We start from the raw sequence: 24,207 nt of genomic DNA on the forward strand, positions 1-24,207 counted from the left end.
ACACACGCACACACTTAAACACACACTTAAACACACACGCTCACACGCACACACACATTAACACAAACGCACACACTTACACACACGCACTCACTCACACACGCACACACACACGCTCACACTCACACGCACACACTTACACACATCTAAACACACACACTCACACACAACTACACACACACACTCACTCACTCACTCACATACACTCACACACTCACACACACACACAAACACACACACTATCACACGCCTGCGCGTAAACACACACACACTCACAAACACTCACACACACTCACACACACACACACACTCACACACACAAACCCACACTCACACACGCACACTCTCACACATACACACGCACACACACACCTACACTAAAAGGTCACTGTGTCAAAGACAGGTGGGAAAATCCACACACACACCTATAAGGCATATTTACTATCATACTACTCTAATATTAATACAACATAATGCACAACATGCTCTCTGAGTAGAACCATTCTCCATCTATTACATATAAACTAGATGTTTGTATAATAATATTTCATCAACAGTATTTTGTTCTCCATATTTTGACCAGATGATATAAACATGAGTCATCATTTCATCACGTAGGCCAACGCTGAATGGCCTTTCGCTTTATAGTTATTTGCCATCTTAATATATTTTTATTACTCAGTGGATACTATTAATAATGTTGTGTTCTCTTATTTTAATTATATACACATTTTATCTACACAGTATGTTTCTAGTTTGCCAACAGGGATCATTAAAGTTTCATCTTTTCTTTGAAAACCTTTTGGGTGCCTGAGTGTTAGAAATGAAACACAGAGGAAACTTTACACACACACACACACACACACACACACACACACACACACACACACACACACAACAAAACACCTACACCATAGAATGGTGATATACTGTATATACAGTGGTGGAGAAATACAGCATGCGTGTTAGTGGTCAGTATGTTGTGCACATGTTTGTGTTTCAGGCTGGAGAAAAAAAAGCAGCATCTTCAGAGTCCAGCAGAGTCACCATCAAAGTACTTAATCTGTAGTATTACTCTTGTATTAGTAATGGAGTACTGGAGTCACTGATTAGTGGTGAAGAAGAAGATGGATGAGCTACTACAGATAATCATGAGGGAAAAAAACGGGTCTGTTTTAAGGAACAAAGTATTTTAAAAGACTTCCATCCATCAGTCTTTAGGGCAATTTAATTATTATTTATCACTTTTCTTTAGAATCATATTGTGATTATATGATGACGTCATTTTATTGTTTAAGGATTTACTGTTTTCTGTCATATTTAATTATACCAAGCAAGTTGTACTTAGTACTTAAATATATGTTTATATTTGTTTTTATATTTGTATACACATATCTAATTTGGTATCAAATAAAAAGCTATCCTGACTATTCTTTCAAAACGAGGATGATTAGAAATTAAGAAAATAAATAATCTAAAATCTAAAGTACGATTTTAATATAAATTGTACTTTTTGCTCTGAAACTGTGCCTGATGTTTTCTGGATTTTGTTTGTACTCTAAAGAATTATAGGAAGATGTTTCAAATTTACGAACATGTTATTTTTGTTTTGTATATGATAGAAAGTTTGAGGCAAGGGCATATATGATACATCTATTGATTATTCTCGCCAAATTCTTTATTCGCAAGTGGAATTTTACAAGACAAAGACCCCTTTTTAGTGTTTTTATAAAGATGTTTAACTTTACATAAAAATCTATTAAATGCTGAACCAACAAAGAGGCCATGAAAGACTGTAGGGCATGTGTTACCTGTGAAGTATGTAGGTAATTAATTAGAATTTGTGCCTTATATATATATTTTTTTTTTATGTACTTCATTTATGTTTTTATTATTTTATTTTATTTTATTTTGTAAGTGTTTATTTCTGTCTATTTTACTTATTTATTGCGAATTAACCCCCTGGCTCTTCAGTTTGAATGTCAGCATTTTACTCTGTCTCTTATTGTCATGTTGTCATTTAAAGCCCGCCTCATGTTGACTGTGATTGGCCGAACACTGACACAACATGTCGTGATCTGCCCTGCTATTGGTTAAAAGAATACATCTCTCCTCCCTTCACATCTGGGTTCGGCCTACTTGCTAAAAACTCGGATTGTGGTTGGTTCCTAGTCAAATCAATCAAATTTGAACTTCCGGTTAGTGAAAACGTTGCAAAACAGTCCCGACGGTAGTGGAGCAGGACAGTCACCAAGGAAAACCTGGATAACACAGCTTCAGGAAAAGTGAGTCACTTCATTTGTAAAGAGCAGAATGTTTCATGCAATTAGTTGTGTGTATATATATATATATATATATATATATATATATATATATATTTCATGTGGAAGAATAAACCTTGTTTATAAATGTCAGCAGCTACTGACGCTACACAACATTGTAGACACCGACTATACATCAGCTATAGCTAATAAGCTAGTTAACGTAGCCTAACAAAAGGCAATTGCTGTCCTTAACGCTGTAAATATGTTGTGCATTTGTATTTTACTAGACTGCAGGTCACTCGTGCACCGTACTGTAGTGGGCACGTGTTCATGACATTAGCATGTCTTGAAACATGTGTAGCCAATTACGTCCAAGGTTAAACATAACGGAACATGTGGTTGTCCCAATGTTCTTTACATCGTTGTGTGTTACATCATTTTTAATTTAATGTCACTCAACATGTTACACAACTTGACTCTCTTTGTCTCTCCCACTCTGTCTCTCTGTCTGTCTCTCTCTCTCTCTCTCTCTACCCCCCCTTTTTACAGTGATGCTATCAGAGGTGATGCAGGTGCTGCGTGGGGCAGGTAAAGTGGGCTCCGCCCTGGTTTGCTCTCAGGGAGAACATCTCAAATTTATGGCCTGCAACTCCACCGTGGGAGCGGGAGTCAAAGTGGCTCAGGATGCGGTGGAGGGACTGGTGGGCAACTTCAGTGGCGGCAGCACTGCGGTGAGGATCCCTGCATAGACTCATGATGGGCATTTCATATAATGCATACAGTTTGATGCAGCCCAAGTTAGTAATTATTTGGCTAAATTTCTTGTCCCAACAGTCAACAAAGGAGGACGTGTTTCCGGACGCGGAGGGTTGGGAAAATGTGGACCCCGATGAAGCAGCCAAATGGGCCACGGGGACCGAGTTCCCCTCTGATGCTCCGGAGCAAAACCAGACGGAAGCTGGAGCCGCAGCAGAGACGCCGACAGGTATGTGACATGTACACTTAGTATGTGGCACTAAAAGTTTAGTTTTTTTGTCTAAGAATATTTTAGTGTTTGTTTTCAAGCATTGAAATTATAGAAAAGATTGTTTTATATAATGTTGCGAGGTTTCACAACAATAAATACATCCAAAATTAAGTACAAAATATGCTTTATTTTTGATTTTTAGAAAACGTATTTCCGTCATCAAAGCATCTTCAGGGCTTGTAAAAGAAAGGGAATAATGGAAATCTCATAGCATGCATCCAATGTGAATGTGTCCTCATTATTTACACTCTGAGTGCTACGTTTTTGACAGTATTTTACCTTTGAATATTCAAGTTCTTGAAAAAACTGGAGAGCATGATATTTTTGTTCTTGTCCGTCAACTAGTCTGATGTTCAGACTGATACAATAAGACTTTAAAAGAGTCACACTTCGGTTCTTTCTACTGTAGGAGTTCCTCCTTCCCCGGAGGCAGCTCCTGCCGGGACGGGCTGGCCGGGACAGAGCGCTCGCTTCCTCCACACGACCCCCCGGTTTAACCGGTACTACTGCCAGACCAGGTCTGTCCACGACACGGTGGTGGCGAGACTCAACCCAGAGGACATCAAGAAGGCCAGGGAGGCCAAGAAGGCCCTGGTCAAACCTGTCAGACAGAAGGTGGGTTTAGATTGACTTTTTTTAAAAAGCAATGTGAGCTGTTGCAGATTAGGAATATTCTCTATGAAGCAGTTTATGCTGTAAAGAGAGAATATTTATGTTTTATCTTAATTTGTGTGTTTAATCTTTTTGGGGTTATTTTGATGAACTAGTATCTAAAGAGACGGATCCTGTATTGAGGAGACATTCAAACATTTGATCTTGTCATGTGAGTGATTGTTCAGATAGATGACTGAGGTAGAAGCAATACGCAGAATACGTTTTTTAAATATGCTCTGGTATGTTTTCTCTCAGCTGAGTGACCGTGCCAGAGAGAGCAAGGTTCCCGCCACAAGAATCAGCAGGCTGGTTAATTTTGGGGGTAAGAACGATACACTATTTCATTCGTTTTTCAGTTGTTGCACGTATCATATTTTGCAAAGAGAGAATGTATATAGCTTATGAAACACACAAGTTTACTATCTGCTCGAAATGAAGAGCACAGGGAGCAATAATTACACTCCTGCTGTGTAGCTTTAAATAAAACCATAATTTCAGAATTCACACGTCAGCAGTGGCGGGCCGTGCATTTAATACCTGGGCCTTCTGTGCTGTCCTACTGAGCTATGGTTATTTGTTGGTGTAATAATACACGTATTCGTATTAAACCGTTGGGTACGAGGCTTACTAACCGAACAATACGTTTAAATAATACTAGTGCATTTGGAAAATGCAGAAGCTTAAATTGTGGGAAATATAATGTTTTCGGTGGACTGCGCTCACGTAACAGACAACGGGATGTGTGACCTTTTGAACCCGGAACAATAACAAAAAAATCAGCTGAGGCCCCGCGTGTGTTCAGGGAGGCTAAGCTAACTAGCTTAGCGGGGAAACAACAGCAGTTAGCTGTTCCCTACTGATTCAAACAGAGAGTCAAATGTCCGAAATAACCCCGCGATGACGGGATGCTTCGTTATTAACGGACAAGTCAGAATCAATGTAATTAACACAATGACAAGAACCAGTCACATAAAATGTCAAGTATGACAAATCAATCCAGCAACACTGCAGCGCTAGAGCGGGAGCCATTCATATTATTCATAAAAACGACACGATAGACAAATTAACAGTTACTGCAGATGTAAAAAAACAAAAACGCAGTTTGTCACTTACCGAATGCTGTTCACTTAATGCTCCTTTCTTTGTTGACAAAGAGTTTAATCTCAGTACATCGTTTCAGTTCCAGTAAGAAGTCCTTCTCATTCATGGACCAATCGACCGCGACCGGCCGGCGGGAAAGCGCGAACGCCGGCCGGCGTTCGCGCTTTCCCGCCATGCGCGACCGCATGGAAAGAAAAGTGCCTCTGCACATTAGATAATGCTCCCATAAACATTTATTTGATGCAATGCAGAGACGCACCTACAAATACATCGGAGGACGGGTCACCTGGTCCGAAGAGGCTCCCTGAGATACAATACATGATATAAATACATCATACACATCTGTGCTGAGTACGTGGTCTCTATGTGACTGCATATATAAACACACTCATGCATAGTGAGATAGTGAAGAATTCAATCAATAAGAAAACCACAAGATGTGTACAACTTAAATACCACCAGACTTAAGCGTCTGGTTTAAACCATCATAAACATTATCGTCCAGATGTGCGTGCTTTTGTGATTAATACTAATGCTCTGTAAAAATGATGCTTTAAGATTGAAATGTTTACCGTTATTAGTTCATGAGTGAACTAATACTGTTTTTGCAGTATTTCTGAAGTGTCAGACTTTTTAGATATCAGACATGAAATATGATTTCACTCTTCAACTAGCAGCAGTTTGCAGCTGTGTGTCGATTCAGCGCTTCCCTCAAGCAATCTGTTAAGTGGCCTCTAAATGAAATACTCTCTCGTTGTCTCCGTGCTGCAGGACTGGCAGTAGGACTCGGGATCGGTGCCATCGCAGAAATGGCAAAACAGTCATTGGCAGGCAAACCCAAAGGAGGTAAAGACATTGTTCTGTCCTCCCGTCCTGTGAAGGAGCGTGCGGTCCGGTGCACGCTCGGCAGACCCAGCAGACGGATGGACAGCTGCTCGGCCCTGGAGAAGGTTCTCATGTGTCAGCACCTGCCAGGGTCCGGACAGGCATTACATCAAAAGCTGTTAACAAGGACTTGAAGACAGGCTTTAATATGTGTTAAATGAACAGTGTCTAATGGCCGCTGCCTGCGTTTGTTACAAGGCGGGAGCTTTATCTTTAACATGGAGCACTTTGAAGATGCTTTCGAGGACAAATTACTCTTGTTGCTCTTCATGCTATTGTTGTGCTTTATATCACTGCTAATAATCCTGTGTCGTCTGATCTGTCTTGTAGATGAGAGTGCTTTGTCAGACTCTCCTCTCCTGTCGGAGGCCAACGCCGAGAGAATAGTCAACACGCTGTGTAAGGTCCGTGGGGCTGCACTCAAGATCGGACAGATGTTCAGCATTCAAGGTACACGTCGAACGGTGGTCAGATGTCCTCGCAGTCTCGGAGCATTTCTGATATCTTCTCATAATTCCTTCTTCAGACAACAACTTCATCAACCCTCAGCTGCAGAAGATCTTTGAGAGGGTCCGGCAGAGCGCCGACTTCATGCCGTCCTGGCAGATGAACGTAAGCATGAACGCTCCCTAACACCTAAGCATGAACGCTCCCTAACACCTAAGCATGAACGCTCCCTAACACCTAAGCTTGGTTTATACTCTCTTAGTTGTGCACCTCTGAGGTTTTCAGACACGACTGTCCCAAATAGCTCACTGATAAAAAGATGTTTACATTTGTGATTTTACAAAGACAGACAATTCGTTTTTATTCGCTTTAGAAACACGAAGTCTTAAAAAGCTTCATTTGAGTAAATATTTTGCAGCCAAACCAAATTGTTTTCAGGATATTCAACCTTCGTCTCCTCCCCATACAGGGCCTGTATGAAGGCACTAATGTATGAGAAATGAGTTTACAGTTAATTACAATTCCTCCTCTGTGTTGTGGAGCTAAAGTGTTGTTTATACAAAAATGACACCCTGATCCGCCTAGTTACAAAAACTCAGAGGTGCACAACCAAGCGGACTTGGTTAATGCTGAGTTAGGGGTTTTATCTTTCTGTCGAGATTGTTCGCATTCATGTTGGAACAAGTTTATCAGAAGTTAAATGTCTGACGACGAGGCAACTACAATCTCAAACCGTGTCCTTCTGTCGAGAAAACCTCTGTTTACATATTGTTGAATTTAAAGGAGCCGAGCTCACCGGTAAACATCTGCTTACAAAAGGTAATTTGTGATTTCTTAAGTTATTCAGCTAACATGATTTATTTAACATAACTCTATTCATTTTAGCTGAATTTGAAATGAAGAAACGTTCCCAGATGATGCTTGTCTGCCTTAACGCTGCAGTTTAAATCTACTGAAGTGAAACACGACGCAGAGTCTTGCTTTAAAGATGGTTTGACCAAGTATTCATTTGTGTGTCAGTTCACAGGTGGAGCTTGATTTATGTCTGTTTATGTGAAGTTCAGATACATATTTGGAGAGTTAAAAACTTTTTTTCTTGTGTAGAAAGTTCTGGAGGAGGAACTGGGGCCCGGCTGGCGGGAGAAGCTAGCTTCCTTTGAAGACAAACCGTTTGCTGCGGCGTCCATCGGCCAGGTGCATCATGGGGTGTTAAAAGACGGGAGAGAGATCGCCATGAAGATCCAGGTATTCATGCACACTCGTTATTTCTGTCTCTCTAATAATAACCTTTATCTGCATTGATTTGTTATCCTGTTATTCCCATATTCCTCCCAGTACCCCGGAGTGGCAGAGAGCATCCACAGTGACATAAACAACCTGATGTCTGTGCTGAAAATGAGCGTGGCCCTGCCAGGAGGTAACAGCGACACCTTATAATTAGTGGTGAAATCCCTGAAGATGTTACAATGTGAAAAACAAATCCGTGTTGAAATTAACAGGAGTAGAGCTAATAACGCTGACCGTGCTGCTAACGGCTAACGTACGGAGGTTCCATTCAGTTACATTATGATGCGTTCAGGGTCTGTTCAGTGAAAATGAGTGAAGGTAGATTATAACGTTATCATGATGTGTTCACTTGTGATCTTGTAGTTCTGGTGAGAAACTTGAATAAATCCCGTTGTTTGAAGGAGATGTTTTCACAGCAACATAAATAGATATTAGAGTACGAGCTGTTTTAACTTTCTAACACGAGCTGTAAGCAGCTTTATAATCATTAAATCATAATCATTTAAACTGTGGGATTTATGGAAATAACCACTATAGATGACTACAACAAAGAGTTTAGAGTTTTTGATGGTTTACTGACTTCAGAGTGGTTGAAAGGATTTTTGGTGGTGAAAACAAACAAACAACAAAAATGATCTGTATCGTCCAATACGGATCATCAACGATCGGCAATTGGTAACAAAAAGGTGTGACTGGGACGTCTCTAAATGTTATATTTGCTCCCTTTTTTCTTCTGTGCTGATCCGACCCGTGACTCAAATCTGTGTTACAATCCGAACCGTGAGTTTTGCGCACCCCATATTATATTTAATTAATAAAACCATATTGAGGCAGCGTGATATTTTAAGATACTGCTGTTGTGCCCCATCATGATATTAGGAGGTGACTATAGATTGTTCTCCCATTGAGTCCCTTCATTCCAGCATTTCCCTGTTTCAGTGTAGACCATGAGGTGGTGCTGTTGTTGGTGACACAGTTGTTACTGAGTGAGGACGTCTGCAGCTGTTACTTGTGTCCTTATTATGTTCAATCCCGTGCTTCTGTCAAAAACATCAAACTATTTATTATAACTAATGATTACATCGTTCTATAGTTATCCAAACGTAATGTACACACCGTCACAGTCCCACAGACACCGTGACGCATGTTTCCACGTTCTCTTCAGTTTTCCCTGCTGAGTTTTGCACCGTTTGTTTTTTTCCACAGGTCTGTTTGCAGACAACAGCTTAGAGGTTCTTCAGAGGGAGCTGGCGTGGGAGTGCGACTATAAGAGGGAGGCCGAGTGTGCCAAGAAGTTCAGGTGGGTTTATTGAGCCATAAAACCTCTTCCACTGAACCCCACTGGTGAGGCGTTCCACGCCGTTTAACTGCACAGAACACAAACCACATCAAATTAGCCATAAAGATTCAGGAGGGTTACTCTATAATTAGACAGGCCGTTCACTAAATGTTTGCTCCTGCCACTAAACTGCTCATAGACTGTATGTAGCTCTGATTTTGTTAAAACATCAGAAATTCAAAGCTTTGTACTTTTGTACTTCCTTTTCTTCTTATTTTATCACTTATATATTCTTTTGAGAGGTACTTTACTCCTGCTACTATTAGAACCAAATATATTATTAATATTATTGTCATATACGGGAGAAGTTTCAGTTGGTTGCAATCTGCAACCTCACCGCTAGATGTTGCCAAATCCTACGCACTGCACCTTTAATAAATAAATAAATATATATATATATATATATATATATATATATATATATATATATATATATATATATATATATATATATATATATATATATATATATATATATATATATATATATATATATATATATATATATATATATATATATATATATATACACACACACACACTATATACATATAATCTCTCTTTTTATGGACTGTTTATGTCTGGCCTCCAGGTCCATGCTGGAGGGAAATGAGTACTTCCAAATCCCGAAGGTGATCGATGAGCTGTCAGGCCACAGGGTGCTGGCCATGGATCTGGTACAAGGAGTCCCACTGGACCGCTGCGTAGACCTGGACCAGGAGACCAGGAACGATGTACGGGGATAAGTCAGCAGGCGTCCCGAGTCTGGGAATGTGTCTAATTCTGTTGGCATATTACAAATGACTACAGCAGGATGTTCTTTTAAAGGAAACATTATCAACTATGTTTGTATTAGGTGGTAAAGCTCAATTTAATTTTCAGCAAACCAGGAATTATAAACCACTTTAAAGTGATACAAGTGCTGGAATCTATTTATCTTCATCTATTTATGGAAAGTGAAAGAAAGGTCATGGAGTTTGACATAAGGCGGACGCTAACAGGCGGATTGAACATCACAGTCTGGACTTCTAATTGAGGGACCCAATTAGAGCTGAAACCCTCTGACGAGTAGAAGGAGCTGATTATATCGGCCTGTTCCTCCTCTCAGGAGGACATGATGTGACAGGTGCAGCACCGAGCGGAAGCGTTGCTCATTAACTCATAGAAACAAGTTTCTTGCTCACATATTGTACGGCAGGACCTCAAACAGCGTGAAAAAGACAGCAGCAGCAGCAGCAGCAGTGAAAACTGTCAAAATAAAGCATCTCACAGTTGAGATGAATGCACCTGGAGCATAGCCTACAGTAAGGCAGCATCTTTAGACATGGTGAGAGCTACCGCAGTAGAAATGATACTGATAATAACCACACGGCTGTGAACACAACCCTCGTCTCTCGTCTCCAGATCTCTTACAAAATCCTCCAGCTGTGTCTCAGGGAGGTGTTTGAGTTCAGGTTCATGCAGACGGACCCGAACTGGTCCAACTTCTTCTACAACTCGGACACCAACAAGGTGAGGGCGGTGTGGATTTAAAGCTGTGAATGAGTTGTCTTGAGGGATACCACGTTGACCAAATATTTAACCGGACCAAATGTGACGCTCTCCCGTCTTATCTGTAGATCGTTCTGTTGGACTTTGGGGCGTGCAGAGGCTACGAAGAGAAATTCACAGATGACTACATACAGGTATGAAGACGCCCAGCAGTGAACCTCACAACAGGATTCATGCAACAAGATTTCTTTGAATCAAGAAGCACTCGAGTCAAAATTTGAAAAAAAAAATGTGTGTGTGTGTGTGTGTGTGTGTGTGTGTGTGTGTGTGTGTGTGTGTGTGTGTGTGTGTGTGTGTGTGTGTGTGTGTGTGTGTGTGTGTGTGTGTGTGTGTGTGTGTGTGTGTGTGTGTGTGTGTGTGTGTGTGTGTGTGTGTGTGTGTGTGTGTGTGTGTGTTCGTGTTCGTGTTCGTGTTCGTTCAGGTGGTGCACGCGGCCTCCGTGGGTGATCGAGCCACCGTTCTTTCCAAATCGAAGGATTTGAAATTCCTGACAGGTTTCGAGGCCAAGGTGAGGTATTTTGGTCTCTGCTGCTGTGCTCATTTATTTTTGATATGGTTTATCCTCCTCGGTCGTCTCCATTCATTTGTGTCTCTCTCTACCTCAGTCTCTCTCCCTGTAGTTATAGTGCAGGAGCCTCCTTCTTCTCTACATGTTTGTTGTATCTTTACTAAAGAACTCGTGTTTTTACTTTTTAAATGTGAGGAATGATGTCAGAGTGAGCGCTGCAGCAGGTGTTTCAGTGTTGGCCAAGTGTCCTCTAGTGTGGGTTCTTTCTTGGTGTTTTCCTTCGTATTATGTAGCGCTGGGCCACATATATCAATGTTATATCGATATCTGGTTATGAGACTAGATATCATCTTAGATTTTGGATATCGTAATATAAGATAAGTAACTTTATTAATCCTGAAGGAAATTCTTGTGCCAGAGCTTCATTAAGATTACAACAGAAGAAAAGCAAAAAATGAATAGAATATAATACAAACATATAAGTATGAACAATAGAATAACAATTATTAAGTCTGAAGATGGCTTAAGTTTCATCTTTTCCTGGTTTTAAAGGCTGCATTACAGTAAAGTGATGCAATTTTCTGAACTTAGCGGACACATTTAATCATAATATCCATATTACTGACGATTATTTACCAAAACCCTCATTCTGTAAGTATTTTGTGAAAGTCAAAACTAAGTCAACCCTACAATATCGAGGTGTTTGGTCACAAATATCGCTCAGCCCTAGTATTGTTTATAAAATGTAGAGAAAACTACTTGTTATGCATAAATAAACACTATTTATTTGAAGTTGGAGATATGAAAATGTGTACATACACCATGGATATAATACACACGTCATCATCTCAGGCTCACTCAGAGTTTACACACTCAAAAAACAGCTTAAAGTCTGTTTCAGTGAGTAAACAAACAGTTTACTTTTCTACTCTACAGCTGTCAGCTTCAGTATTCAAACATCAGTTCATTATTCACACACACACACACACACACACACAGACACACCGTTGTAACGCCTCTCCGTGCTCCCCACCAGGCCTTCGAGGACGCCCACGTGGAGGCCGTGATGATCCTCGGCGAAGCCTTCTCGTCCGTGGAGCCCTTCGACTTCGGCACCCAGAGCACCACCCAGCGCGTCCAGAGCCTCCTCCCCGTCATGCTGCGCCACCGCCTCACCCCTCCGCCCGAGGAGTCGTACTCCCTCCACCGCAAGATGGCCGGCTCCTTCCTCATCTGCTCCAAGCTGAAGGCACGCATATCGTGCAGGGACATGTTCCTGGACGTGTACAACGCCTACAACCAGCGGAGGCAGGAGGAGGAGGAGCAGGCGGAGCAGGTGGCCCGGGCCAGTGCGTAGACGCTTCTGGACTTTGTCAGAGCGAGAGTAAAGACAGAAAAGATGGCGACTTCATCAATATGTAACTGGCAACGTGCTCTAAAGAGGACCACGACTTTCTATGGTCGTCTCCTTCACGTACAAGATCACTGACATCAGTGTGAGGTCATGAGGATTTGGGCGATCGCGACCCAACGCTGACTCATCGAGGACTGACTTTAAGCTCTCACTGTCCTGTGCAGTGACTCTGACTGAATGTGAGCTGTGCCATAGAAAATATATACTGATGCCCAAAACGGTTATATTACTGATTAAATATGTGAACTGAAGACAGGATTATTTAACTCATTTGGCGTGTTGTGTGTGTGTTTGATTTTCATGGCCCAATGGTTACATCGCCGTCGCAGATCCTCAAAATGCAAAAAGTACATTTCCTTTGTTTCCTCCCCCTGGTTAGAAAGTATTAATACTTTCACAGCAAAGGTCCTCCATGTTACAAGAGAAAACATCTTCTGTCTCAAGGACGCATGATAAGGCCTGCATTGCATATCTGATTCCGCCAAGTGCTCTTTCTGTTTGTGCTAGAAGGACTTTAATGTGCTGCGAAGTACGTTTTTATCCTGAATGTGAAGCCTGGCAGACGACATGTGATGGTCTAATGGAAACCCGGTGAGTAACGGCCGTGCATTGTAGAGAATATTTGGCATAAATCTCCATAATGTGAAATGCTTTCGGCCCTTTTTATGGCTTCTTTATGACAGAGATGAGTTCTGTAACCAACAAGACGGTGTGCTGTGAGTTTTTCTTTTTTTATAAAATAAAATAATATTTCCCCGTTTCACACTTTGAGCTTCACTGGCAGGTGTCAAAGAAGGACTTCCTTCACTCCATTGATCTTTCCATTTCTCTTTTAGACCTCTTTGGGGAATATTGACATGTTTGACCTCGTTCTCCACGCTACGCTGTTCTTCTATCGACCGTCTAACTAAATGTGAGATATGAGCTAATTGTGGCGTTGATGGCTTTATTTATTTTTCACAGAAACTATTTTCATGTCAAGGTAGCGCCGTCTTATTTGGTCCTCAATCGAGCCGTTACTGCCCTGCTCACAGAATGTTGTTCACACCACAGGAGCTGAGATGTGAGGCTTTCACTGACCTCGTAAAAACCCGATGGAGCCTTTTTTTTGCTGGATCTCCATTAGTGCAGTTAGTGGCCCTCTGTTGCATCCTGTACAGTACAGCTGCCCAGCACAGTGAGGCTGGCTCTCACCCTTTTAGTTTTTTTTGGGAATCGGCCACAGTTAGTAACTGCAGCACATGTCGAGAGAAGGAGGAAGGAAAAAAGAAAGGAGCATTCTTCTCTTTCAGTTTCACGCAACGGAAAGTTTGAGCCGGTTTCTCTGCGTGTCAGAAGCAGCTGGCTGCAGTTTGTTGGAGGAGAGTTGGCTGAACACTGGACTGCTGAGGACGATGATTCCTACCAGGACCAGTTCCTTTATGAGGTTTAAAACATGTCCGGAGAATGTTTGTGTTCACGTTATGTTGCTGAATGAAAGGTAGTGACTGTGTGAACATTGAGGGACAGCTGGCCCAGTAGGCTTTAACTGGCTTTTATATATTCCCTGTTATAATAACCTTTTTTTTCTTTGCTTGTTTTTCCATTTTTGTTTTATGACTTTCAGCTGATTTTGTATCGATATAATATTTATCAGCAGGACTGCAGCTACCATTGTGGACAATTAAGGTTTTTTTTGGGGGGGGGTCGCCTTTTTTAGCAGTTAAAAATCTATCTCTGAATATTTTAAAGGCAGATTCCAGTATATACATTTAGACTCCATATCATTAAAGATCCCTGTCAGACATATTTTTAAACAAAAATACCAATAATACTAATGATGATGAATCATTTGTAGCTGCTGGACACAAAGACAACCTTCACTGTGAAGTTCATGCGCATATCTATGCTGGAGGTTTCCACATCACACTTGTATAAATTAGCATACTGGACCCTGATTGGCTTCCAGACTAGTTGTGATGTCACCAAATGCTGCTCGAATGTACATCGACATGTTAAACTGATTTAAGGAGAGCTCAGAGAAACCGTCTTCTGAAAACAGCCTTCTAGTGTCAAACTCTGCACAGTCAAGCTCAAATATCAAAGATTTAACACAGACTTTAAATTTGACTACTTTCAGGCCAACCAAAAAATAAATAATTTATTCAGCATTTCTCTAATATAATTTTCATTCTTGACCGCGTGTAGAGGGCTCTGACATAAAGTCTGTAATCTGAAATGCCTTTGGTCCTCATGTTGGGAAATATGACAGTGAATCTAATTGAAAAGCTAATACAATATAATTCAAACGCTCTATTACATATACTATCATTTTCCAAATGACTCCATTATATTTATATCTTCAAAGTAAAGTGCTATCAAGGCTGAACGCTGCCTTTATTCAACATCCATTATTCAACAGAGTGCATTTAAACAGCGTAAACGTCACTGTAATGACCTAAAGGACCTGAGCTCAGGCTCACACTAGCAACCTGACAAAGTGCCCTTCAGCAAGGCAGCCGCTCCCTGGTGCAGTGGTGCAGCAAGTAGAGTTAGTAGTGTACTTAATTAAGTACGATTGTGAGGTACTTTACTACAGCGTTTCCATTCTATCATACTTTACTTCTTTCCACATTTCACCACTCTTCACTATTAATATACACTTGTTTTAACATACTTTGTTTGTTTACCATATACTATAATAAATGTTATACTTGTAGATTATGTCTCTTACTATTGCACTGTTTATTGTTATGTTATATTGTTATATCAATTAGACAAATTCCTTGTATGTGTAACGTACTTGGCAACGTAAACCATTTAGGATTCTGATTATCTGACACTTATAGTTATTAGTTATTATATATATATATATATATATATCTATCTATATATATATATATATATATATATATATATATATATAGATATATATATATATAGATATATATATATAGATAGATATAGATATAAAATAAGTTAACTAGTAACTGTGTCAGAGAATCATAATACATATATAAACATGACATGCTTATTGTGATACTACTACTAATCTGCTCAGTAGCAGACTCACTGATATACAAAATCGGCCCCACAGTGATGAACTAATTTATAACATTAAATGCTCTTACATGTTAAAACAGCATATATGACACTTTGAAAGGAGCCATTCTGCATATTTAGGTACTTTAACTTCAGTAACATTTAGAATCCAGGACTTTTATTTGTAACCGAGTACTTTTACACCATTTTATTTGTACTTTTACTTCAGTAAAGGATCATAAAGGCTCTGTAAGCACAATGAGGATTTCCTGACAGGGATGACTGGAGGAACTCATTATCACAGTGTGGCTAAAAGGCCGCACGGTGGCGCAATGGAGGACAGAAAACAGAGCCCTGTTAGTTTCTTTTCTTTTTTTTCTTCTCTTGGAAAAACATCAATGGGGAGAGCGGATTTGCATGTCCGGCCGCCTGTGCCAATGGGCGCACTGGGAAGGCTGGGTTAACGGGTGGAGCCGGAGGACGCAGCCCAGTAAGTACACAGTCAACAACCAAAGCATCCGAGAGTACTACAGACACACACATCCCACCGAAATCTCCCTTCAATCGCTCTTCTCAACCTTTTTTATTTTTGTAATTGCGCGCGCGTGTGTGTGTGTGTGTGTGTGTATATATATATATATATATATATATATATATATGTGTGTGTGTGCACCAACCAGGTTGATTCGCGGCTCCACATCGCCTCCAACCCATCGCTTCCACCGCGCGGATGAAGAAGATTTGGTGAGATTTACCGGATCATTCTCGTTTATCCTGTGAGATATATATAAATATATCCTTCTTGGTCCGGGGTCCTGGATTTACCCAGAGGAGGAGCGGGGAGCCGATCATCCGTCGTTGTCTTGGGTGAGTTCACTTCACCCCCCCCCCCCCCCCCTGTCCAACCTGGCATCCCTACATTTACTGACACTTTACTGGGTTTATTCTGATGTCTTTAGAATGAATGAACCGAGAAAGTGCGCGAGCCACTCTATAATTACATTTTTTTTTTTAATCCACGATTTTGTGAGTTAGCGGGGTAATTTATTTCTAAATGTTGTGGGTGCAACTGCAGCGCTCGTGGACACGGATCTCGCCAGTGGGCCCATATGTGCGTGAAATGAATGAAATGTGGCAGCGCCAGCCTTTGATAGCCGTTTACATCCTTAATCCAGAAAGGAGGAGGAAGTATTGTAGCAGCACTCTGATCGGCTCTCACACTAAACTACCGGCACGCAGAAGGTCTCAATGTGAACACAATCTTATGAATATTCAGGAATAATCCAATAATGCCATTTCGATTTTTTAAAAACTGCAACTTTCTAGGTCTAGTATGTTTTATAGCTCCTTATTATGCTCCTATATGATACCGATTATTGTAAAGTGGTTACGTCATTATTGGCGTGGGAATGAGATGATGTGACATCGGTTGGTTGGTTGTTGGGTAATTATCGGTTCATGGGGCTTTGCGGTGTTTTTTATTATTATTCAGGACAGCATGGCCACCGAAACACGCGCCCCTCAGTTTGAATATGTAAGACCATAATTCTACCTGACTGCGGGATCTCTCTCTCTCCGTTGCGTCACTGCTGCCTGGTTAATTGTGTCGTTGTTGGGTTTGATTGCGTCATTTAAAAAACTTCTTCAGGGTTTATTCTTTGGTGGGAGGGGGCGGAGTGCTGCAGCTTAATGTGGTAGCTCCCACATTTCCTGAACACCAATAGGAGATTCAGAGCACATTAGAGCAGAAATCGAGACTGTGGCTGTAATTAACACACACACACACACACACACACACACACACGCTCACACACTTGGCACATGCCTGCGTCTATAGGCCCAGTAAATGCATGCGGCTCTATTGTCTGTCCATCTGTTCCATGACATGGCATTCCTCAGACAGCCAGTCATGCAGTTAGGGGGTGGTCTACCCCGACCCAATGCCTCTGTGTGTGTGTGTGTGTGTGTGTGTGTGTGTGTGTGTGTGTGTGTGTGAGAGAGAGAGAGTCACATGGGGTGTATTAAGAGAGTAAGTGCAGTGCTCAGGGTGTCTCAGCCCACAAGCCCTAGACCACCTGCATAGACTGCTCCTGGGTCAGGCTGAAGGGCCTGGTTTGGCTCAGGATTCGATCATTTAAAGCACTGCATTTGGCCTGAGATTAGGCTGGAGGATGACGCGGTTTGGTCTGGAGTATGTATGAGCCACATTAAGGCTAGGTTTTGTCTAGATCTGGGTCTAGAGGAAGGCCAGAGTTGGTCCGGAGCTGTGGCTTTTGCTCGATTTGAGCTAAAAGCTGTGGCCAGAGGGCAGTTCAATTTGGCCTGGAACGTGAGCTACATTAGGCTAGTTTAAAGCTATGACTGGGGCTATAGTTAGAGCTCGAGGGGGCTAGATTTGTGGGGCTAGATGAAGGCTAAGTTTGGTCTGTAAAGGTGCCAGATGAAGGCTAAGCTTGGTCCTGAACTGGGGCTAGAGAAAAGCTAGACTTGGACTCAAGCTGGGGTTAGAAGAGAGAGGTGCCAAACCAAGGGGCTGCTGGATATAAATTGCTCTGATGTAGCTAATAACTGTTGCAACTCAGTCGTCACAACTGGAGCATAATTACACCACCCCCATCCAAACAGCAGTACACACACACACACACACACACACACACACACACACACACACACACACACAAATGCACACATATACACACTATCCATTTCCCCTCAGACCATTTGCCCTCTTCCACTGCTCTGATTGCTGCATGAGGTATTGGCTGTCTTTTGTTGTCCCCACACACACACACACACACACACACACACACACACACACACACACACACACACACACACACATACACACAAGGGGGAGGGGGCTGGTGCAGCTGAGACCACAATACAGCGGGGATCAGAGGTCATCCAGCTGGCCAATCAGGGGGCTGTCTGGGTGTGCTGGTGGCGGAGCAGGGCGTGCCCCCCCCCCTTTGTGCTGGTCAGGGTGGGTCTGCTAAACAAGCGGTTCCACTTCCAGCCCCCGGCCCTGCTACTGCCGGCGGCCACATTGTGCTTCCTCAGAGCCAGTCACAGCAACCACCGGACACTTTAATAGACTGCAGGTCAGGGGCCGGTCCAGTTAGGAGGAAGAGGAAGTCTCCTCTGGCTCACAAAGAGAGAGTCCAAGCACAAAAAGTGTAAGACATGCACCGAGGTGGATTCTCTGTGACGACCACCACGTTGCATGTTGGATGGCGATGAGTGTTTAGAGGATTCACGGTGTTCCCCTTGTAAAATGTGTGCCCGTGGGCGTTAATGAGTGAAACCAAACCCTGCAACCAAAAAAAAAACAACTAAATTGACTACAGAGTTCTTTTTCTGGCGGTAGGCTTAATTAAAGAAACAGAAATACGATAATGAGATTTAAAGTGAAGACGGTGAAGAGATGAGGGACTGAAAGAGATAGAGTGGTGGAAAAATGAAGACAGCAAGGTGCTGAGGAGGAGAGAGGGAGACAATACAACAGAGAGGAAGAAGAAGAAGAGGTAAAGAGAGAGTTGTGGATGTAAAAAGAACAAGAGAGACGAGGGAGAGCGAAACGTGTGAATCAGCCAACGGGGACACTAGAAACCATTTGTTCCCTGGTCGCTGGCTTTCCATTTGTGGTAGAAACAGCTCTGCTCATTGGACGTCATCACGTCAGTCTGCGCAGAAGATGTACTTTCCATCTAAAATCCACACGTCATCCTCACTTTCTCTCTCTCTCTCACATACTTCCAACTCTGCTGTCTGACGCCTAAGTGCCTCCAGTATGTGCTGAGTGGAGTTATCTGATTTCTGCAGGCTAGTTAAATGCAACCACTCCACTCCCCCCCTACACATACAGTTCCATTACTGCACAGGCTAATGGCATGCTCATGGTGCAAAGACACAGGCCCATTGTTCTGTTTGTGTGCATTGGATCCGCGCTTATTGCCGTGCGTTGTGTTGATCCGGATTGATAAACGATTGGAGCGATGGATTTAAATGCCTGTCAAGTGGACACTCATGTGTGAAGGCTGCGGTTTGTGTTTTTCTCTGTTTGACAATGTGTGTGTGTGTGTGTGTGTGTGTGTGTGTGTGTGTGTTTCCCCGGCGATCAGCAGTTTATTTCTTTGCTTCAGTGACGTTTCTCTTTGCAGATAACGGGGAAAGTGGAAACGGGTCTTTTCTCAGCAGCCGCAGGAGCGCTCATCCCGGCTAATAACTGTCACTTTGAGTTGCGAGGGGTTTCATTTCTTGTCTCATTGGCCTCTTGATTTATTCGTTGGTGATGACCTATTTCAGCCTGTTTAGCTGTTGACGCTGGGATGCAGCAGCTCGATGAGGAACGTGTGCAGAAAACTTGCAATGCAAAAAAACAAACGCATCCTTCAGGGTCTGATTTGATCTTTTTCCCATGTTTTTAGCAACTGCTTTGTCTGCTGCTTGTCCATAGTTTTCACTAGTGCTGAGCAACATATTGATAATATATCGATATCGTGATATAAGAGATATCGATAAGATGGCAAGAGTTGTCTTTTCCTGTTTCTTAAGGCTGCATTACGGTAAATTGATATTTTCTAAAATTATAAGACTGTTCCAGCTGTTCTATTGTTTGCCTTTTATAATAAGTCATTATATCCACATTACTCAAAAACCTCACATCATACAACATCGTCTGGATATCGAGGTATTTGGTCAACAATAATGAGATATTTGACTTGTTTCCGTATCGCCCAACCCTATTTTTCACACGGTTTGTCCCAAATTACATCCAAAGACAGAATTCATTTCGCCCCAAACCTCCCTCTGCAGTGTGAACACACTGGTGTGCAAGATTTCTACAAAAAGCCTCGACTGCCTACAGAGGAAGCTGAACACAGTCTCAGTGTGAGATTCATGTCAGAATGACAGAATTACCAAATAATTAATCATCTCTTCCCTCCATTGCTCCACACGGGTCACATTTGAGGAAAGAGCACATGGACTGTTGGTAGATTCGAGGGGGTTAAAGGAATAGATTTGATGGCTAAATAGCTTAAAGACGGAGGAAAGAAGTGTGTCGACCATGAAGGTTATGAAACCTCCAATCAGCTCGGGCAATTTAGGTAAACCTCTATTAAAGTGTCTTTGAGCAAGGCACAGAGCCCCCATCTCCTGTGAGAACAAAGCCGTTCCTGGTCAAGTTAGATTTAGCTGTGTGATGGCAGGGTGCTTGCAGAACAGCGTATACATGCTTTCAAGCTTCCCTGGATTAAAGGACAAGCATGATTGCGTAATCAGGACTCTGCATTTGATCTATACACGGGGGTAAACGAGCCCAGATGGCCCGTCTGCACTGTTATTCATCGCTGGAACGCTGGCATTGTTAGTTTCTAATCTTGTGTTATTTACGGTACCTACAACCCACGTAACAACGACTTTCCACTGCACTCCGCCTGTAACAGTGTATGTGTGTGTGTGTGTGTGTGTGTGTGCGCACTGTGCAGCTGAGCTTTGCTCTCACAGCGTGGAGAAAAAAACAACTATTTAATACGAGGCTGGCTTCTCCCGCTGCACTTTTTCAGTGTAATGTCGAGGAAGAGAGATTGTTAGTGACAGAGAGAACCCAACTTAAATCTTCCAGAGCACAGAGGGGCCTATAGAGAGAGAGAGAGAGAGAGAGAGAGAGAGAGAGAGAGAGAGAGAGAGAGAGAGAGAGAGAGAGAGAGAGAGAGAGAGAGAGAGAGAGAGAGAGAGAGAGAGAGAGAGAGAGAGAGAGAGAGAGAGAGAGAGAGAGAGAGAGAGAGAGAGAGAGAGAGAGAGAGAGAGAGAGAGAGAGAGAGAGAGAGAGAGAGAGAGAGAGAGAGAGAGAGAGAGAGAGAGAGAGAGAGAGAGAGAGCTTAAAGTGCTTTTTTACGGTTGATGGCGTGCATCTGTGTGCTCTTTAGCTCCAGAGGCCTGTCTGGAGACCCAGAGACACAGTGAAGGATGGAGGACAGCTGATACATATAGGAATCAAGCTCTGTGTGTGTGTGAGACAGAAAGACAGGGACAGAGGGTGCAAGTTTCAGTTTATGTGAGGAAAAGCAGCCGCAAGTTACATCCAGCTGAAAAAAGAATGAGTCACCGGAGGAATCAGGTATGCATGTCTGCACCACTGTTTTTTTTTTTTTGTGCACAAGCATGCTGTGTGTATGTGTGCATGTACTGTGCACGTGGCAAAGCGGGACAAAATAAAGGTCAAGGAAGATGACTGTATATCAAAACTTGGAAATTCACCACAGGGTGAAGGAATGACACGGGGGAAGGTGACGGTGGTTCACCTGTTTTTTTTTGCATACATTGAAATATAAATGCTTTTTAAGAAGTGTTTTTTTGGGGGGGGGGGGGACTAGACTGAATAATTATCTCACTACAAATATAGCAACACATCACTTGAGGCAATTAATCCAACTTTTTTTCCACATATGCGGTAGTTCTCCCCATGACCTGTAAACAGAGTTTGATGTGTAAAATCTGCGGAGTTCCCCTTTAATAACCAATTCATGAGATCCAAATAACTGACAGAAATTCCCTCCACACCTGTATATGTGACATCTGTTTATAAAGTAATGATTATCAGCTAGTTTGTCACGTTTTAAAACTCTTGACACATACATCTGTATTGGACAGGCTAATGCTTATTGCCTGTGTCAGCGGCTGTTTAACACCAGATAAATTACCATGAGCTGACGGGTTCGTTTAAAATGTAATACCAAAGTTCACTATCCTTATTGTTAATGATATGGCAGCAAATACTTTGTTCAGCTGTTGTTCAAGAGCTAGAAATCTTGATAAGAGGATAAAGTTACAAACTGTATGAGCATCAGCGGGTAATGAAAAGGATTAAAGGAACACGGAGCTCTTGATTTGTTATTGCAGCAGTGTGCTGTCACAGTTTTATAAATGCATCGACTTTGCAGTGATTTTTAGCCGGCCTCTGGTCACTACAGTAAATTATGGTCTTTCATTTCTTCTTCACGTCACATCAAACAGAGGTTTCAGCTCGTGGCCCCAATATGATCGTGTAGTTTGTGTAATTCAGTAGAGAGCAAAGACGAAGCGAAGAAATTGAGAAAAATCATCTTCAAAAAAAGCAGAAATCCTATCATGACTGACCACTGACCAAATAAAACTCTATTGCTGTACATCAGTCATTGTAATGTATGTGGTATACTAGCACAGTTGAAATACTGGAGAATTGACTCGCCTGCTAAAATCCATCACAGACTCCGGGGAAAAACACAGGAATCCATCTTTTTTCTGGTTCACACTCCTACAGGTGTTTTTTTTTTCACTGCAGTTCACTGTAATCTCAGTAATAAATCCAGCTGTAAAAAAACCAAACGACTGGCTGGAGGGGAACAGAATAAATCCTGTAAGCAGCACGTATTATCTTCTGTGCGGACCAGTTTGGGGCTCTCCTCCCGCTACAGTATACGCTTGTAAAACGAGGCTCTCGGTTTATAAAACATTCTGTCTGTTTACCGGTGCTGTGACTCACAGTTGCTATGGAGAGGCGCTCTGACAGCAGCACAGCTGATTCGGAGCATCTGACTCCTCATGACTGTACTCCTTTTTTCTCTCTCTCTCTGCCTCCATCGCTCTTGGTTTGTGCCTCTTTCCATCATCTTTATATTTCTCAACACTGCTCTCTTTGTGTTAAGTTAACTTCAGAATTGCAGGTGTCACAATCTTTCCATCCTTCCTTTTACTCCTTCTCCCATCACCTCGCTTTAGTTCTGCAGCACTCGACAACCTTGAATATACCTTTGTATAGATTTTCTTATCACACCATCGCTACTACTCCTCTCCTCTTTTCTCCTGCTCTCCTCTCAGTCCATATCTCTCTGCCTGTCTTTGTATGGTGGCCAGATGTGTGCCAGATGTGGCCCACTCTCCCAGCTGTTGGCATCATGGTCATGAGGAAGGGAGGACTGAGATGGATATGACGAGGCGCTGTGTTCTTCATAGTACACATGAGAAAGAGAAATATATCAAAATAGCAGGAAGAAGGAAGGAAATATAAAACAAAAACACACAAAACATATAAAAGGCCTAGTACAGGGATTGTGCAGTAATATTCTGCCATGCTGTATGATATTTAAATAAACTGATGAGCCATATAAGCCAATCAAAATCATTGTAGTGAGTACCACAGACGGGCCATAATTCCCCATAAGAACATTACAGTGATGCCACAGGAGATAAAAATGCCATTAAGTAGTGTAAGGTCACTGTTGAGTACCACAGCCAGACTTTACTGTAAGTCCCTATTATGACATTAGAGGCTTGCATTCATTAGAAACCACATGTGCAGAGAAAAATGCGACAAACCAGCATGAGAATAGGAAAAATGTTTTCAGTAACATCAACACTTTGATGAGGAGTGAGTAGAAGAGGAGTGTTGCTGCTGCTGAGTGAAAACATATCGCACAAATGTCACCTATCAAAAATGTAAAATGCTTGGAGAAACGTTTCCCCCCCACAGACCGTGTTCCTCTATCCCTGTCAAGCAACAGTTTGACATTTTGGGAACAACATTTACTCCCCTTTTTTGACAAGAGTTAGATGAGAAGATTGACACCACTCTCAAGTCTGTCCGCTAAATATAAAGCTAAAGCTAGCTTGGTTAGCTTAGCTGGTAGCAGGGGGAAACAGTTAGCCTGACTATGTTGAGAGATTTAA

At 42.1% G+C, this 24,207-nt stretch overlaps 1 protein-coding gene across 1 annotated transcript; it reads left to right on the forward strand.

Moving 5' to 3' along the window:
• The first annotated feature begins 2,127 nt into the window (after positions 1–2,127).
• On the forward strand, positions 2,128–13,240 carry coq8b (coenzyme Q8B). Its single transcript, XM_076100324.1, has 16 exons — positions 2,128–2,285; positions 2,814–2,995; positions 3,099–3,249; positions 3,701–3,906; positions 4,201–4,267; positions 5,818–5,892; positions 6,262–6,381; positions 6,458–6,543; positions 7,483–7,623; positions 7,714–7,795; positions 8,872–8,965; positions 9,597–9,738; positions 10,409–10,516; positions 10,624–10,689; positions 10,977–11,063; positions 12,100–13,240. Coding segments are annotated over exons 1-16 (1,929 nt in total). The 5' UTR covers positions 2,128–2,284; the 3' UTR covers positions 12,421–13,240.
• The last annotated feature ends 10,967 nt before the right edge of the window (positions 13,241–24,207 follow it).

Source organism: Anarhichas minor, unplaced genomic scaffold, assembly GCF_050575085.1.
Source record: "Anarhichas minor isolate MPS153535 unplaced genomic scaffold, ASM5057508v1 ptg000026l, whole genome shotgun sequence".
NCBI classification, from domain to species: domain Eukaryota; kingdom Metazoa; phylum Chordata; class Actinopteri; order Perciformes; family Anarhichadidae; genus Anarhichas; species Anarhichas minor.

Excerpts from the sequence above, each read along its gene's own strand:
- coq8b (XM_076100324.1), top strand. Across the intron at positions 8,966-9,596 it reads GAGTGTGCCAAGAAGTTCAG|GTCCATGCTGGAGGGAAATG; the intron begins GTGGGTTTATTG and ends TCTGGCCTCCAG. Across the intron at positions 10,690-10,976 it reads TCACAGATGACTACATACAG|GTGGTGCACGCGGCCTCCGT; the intron begins GTATGAAGACGC and ends GTGTTCGTTCAG.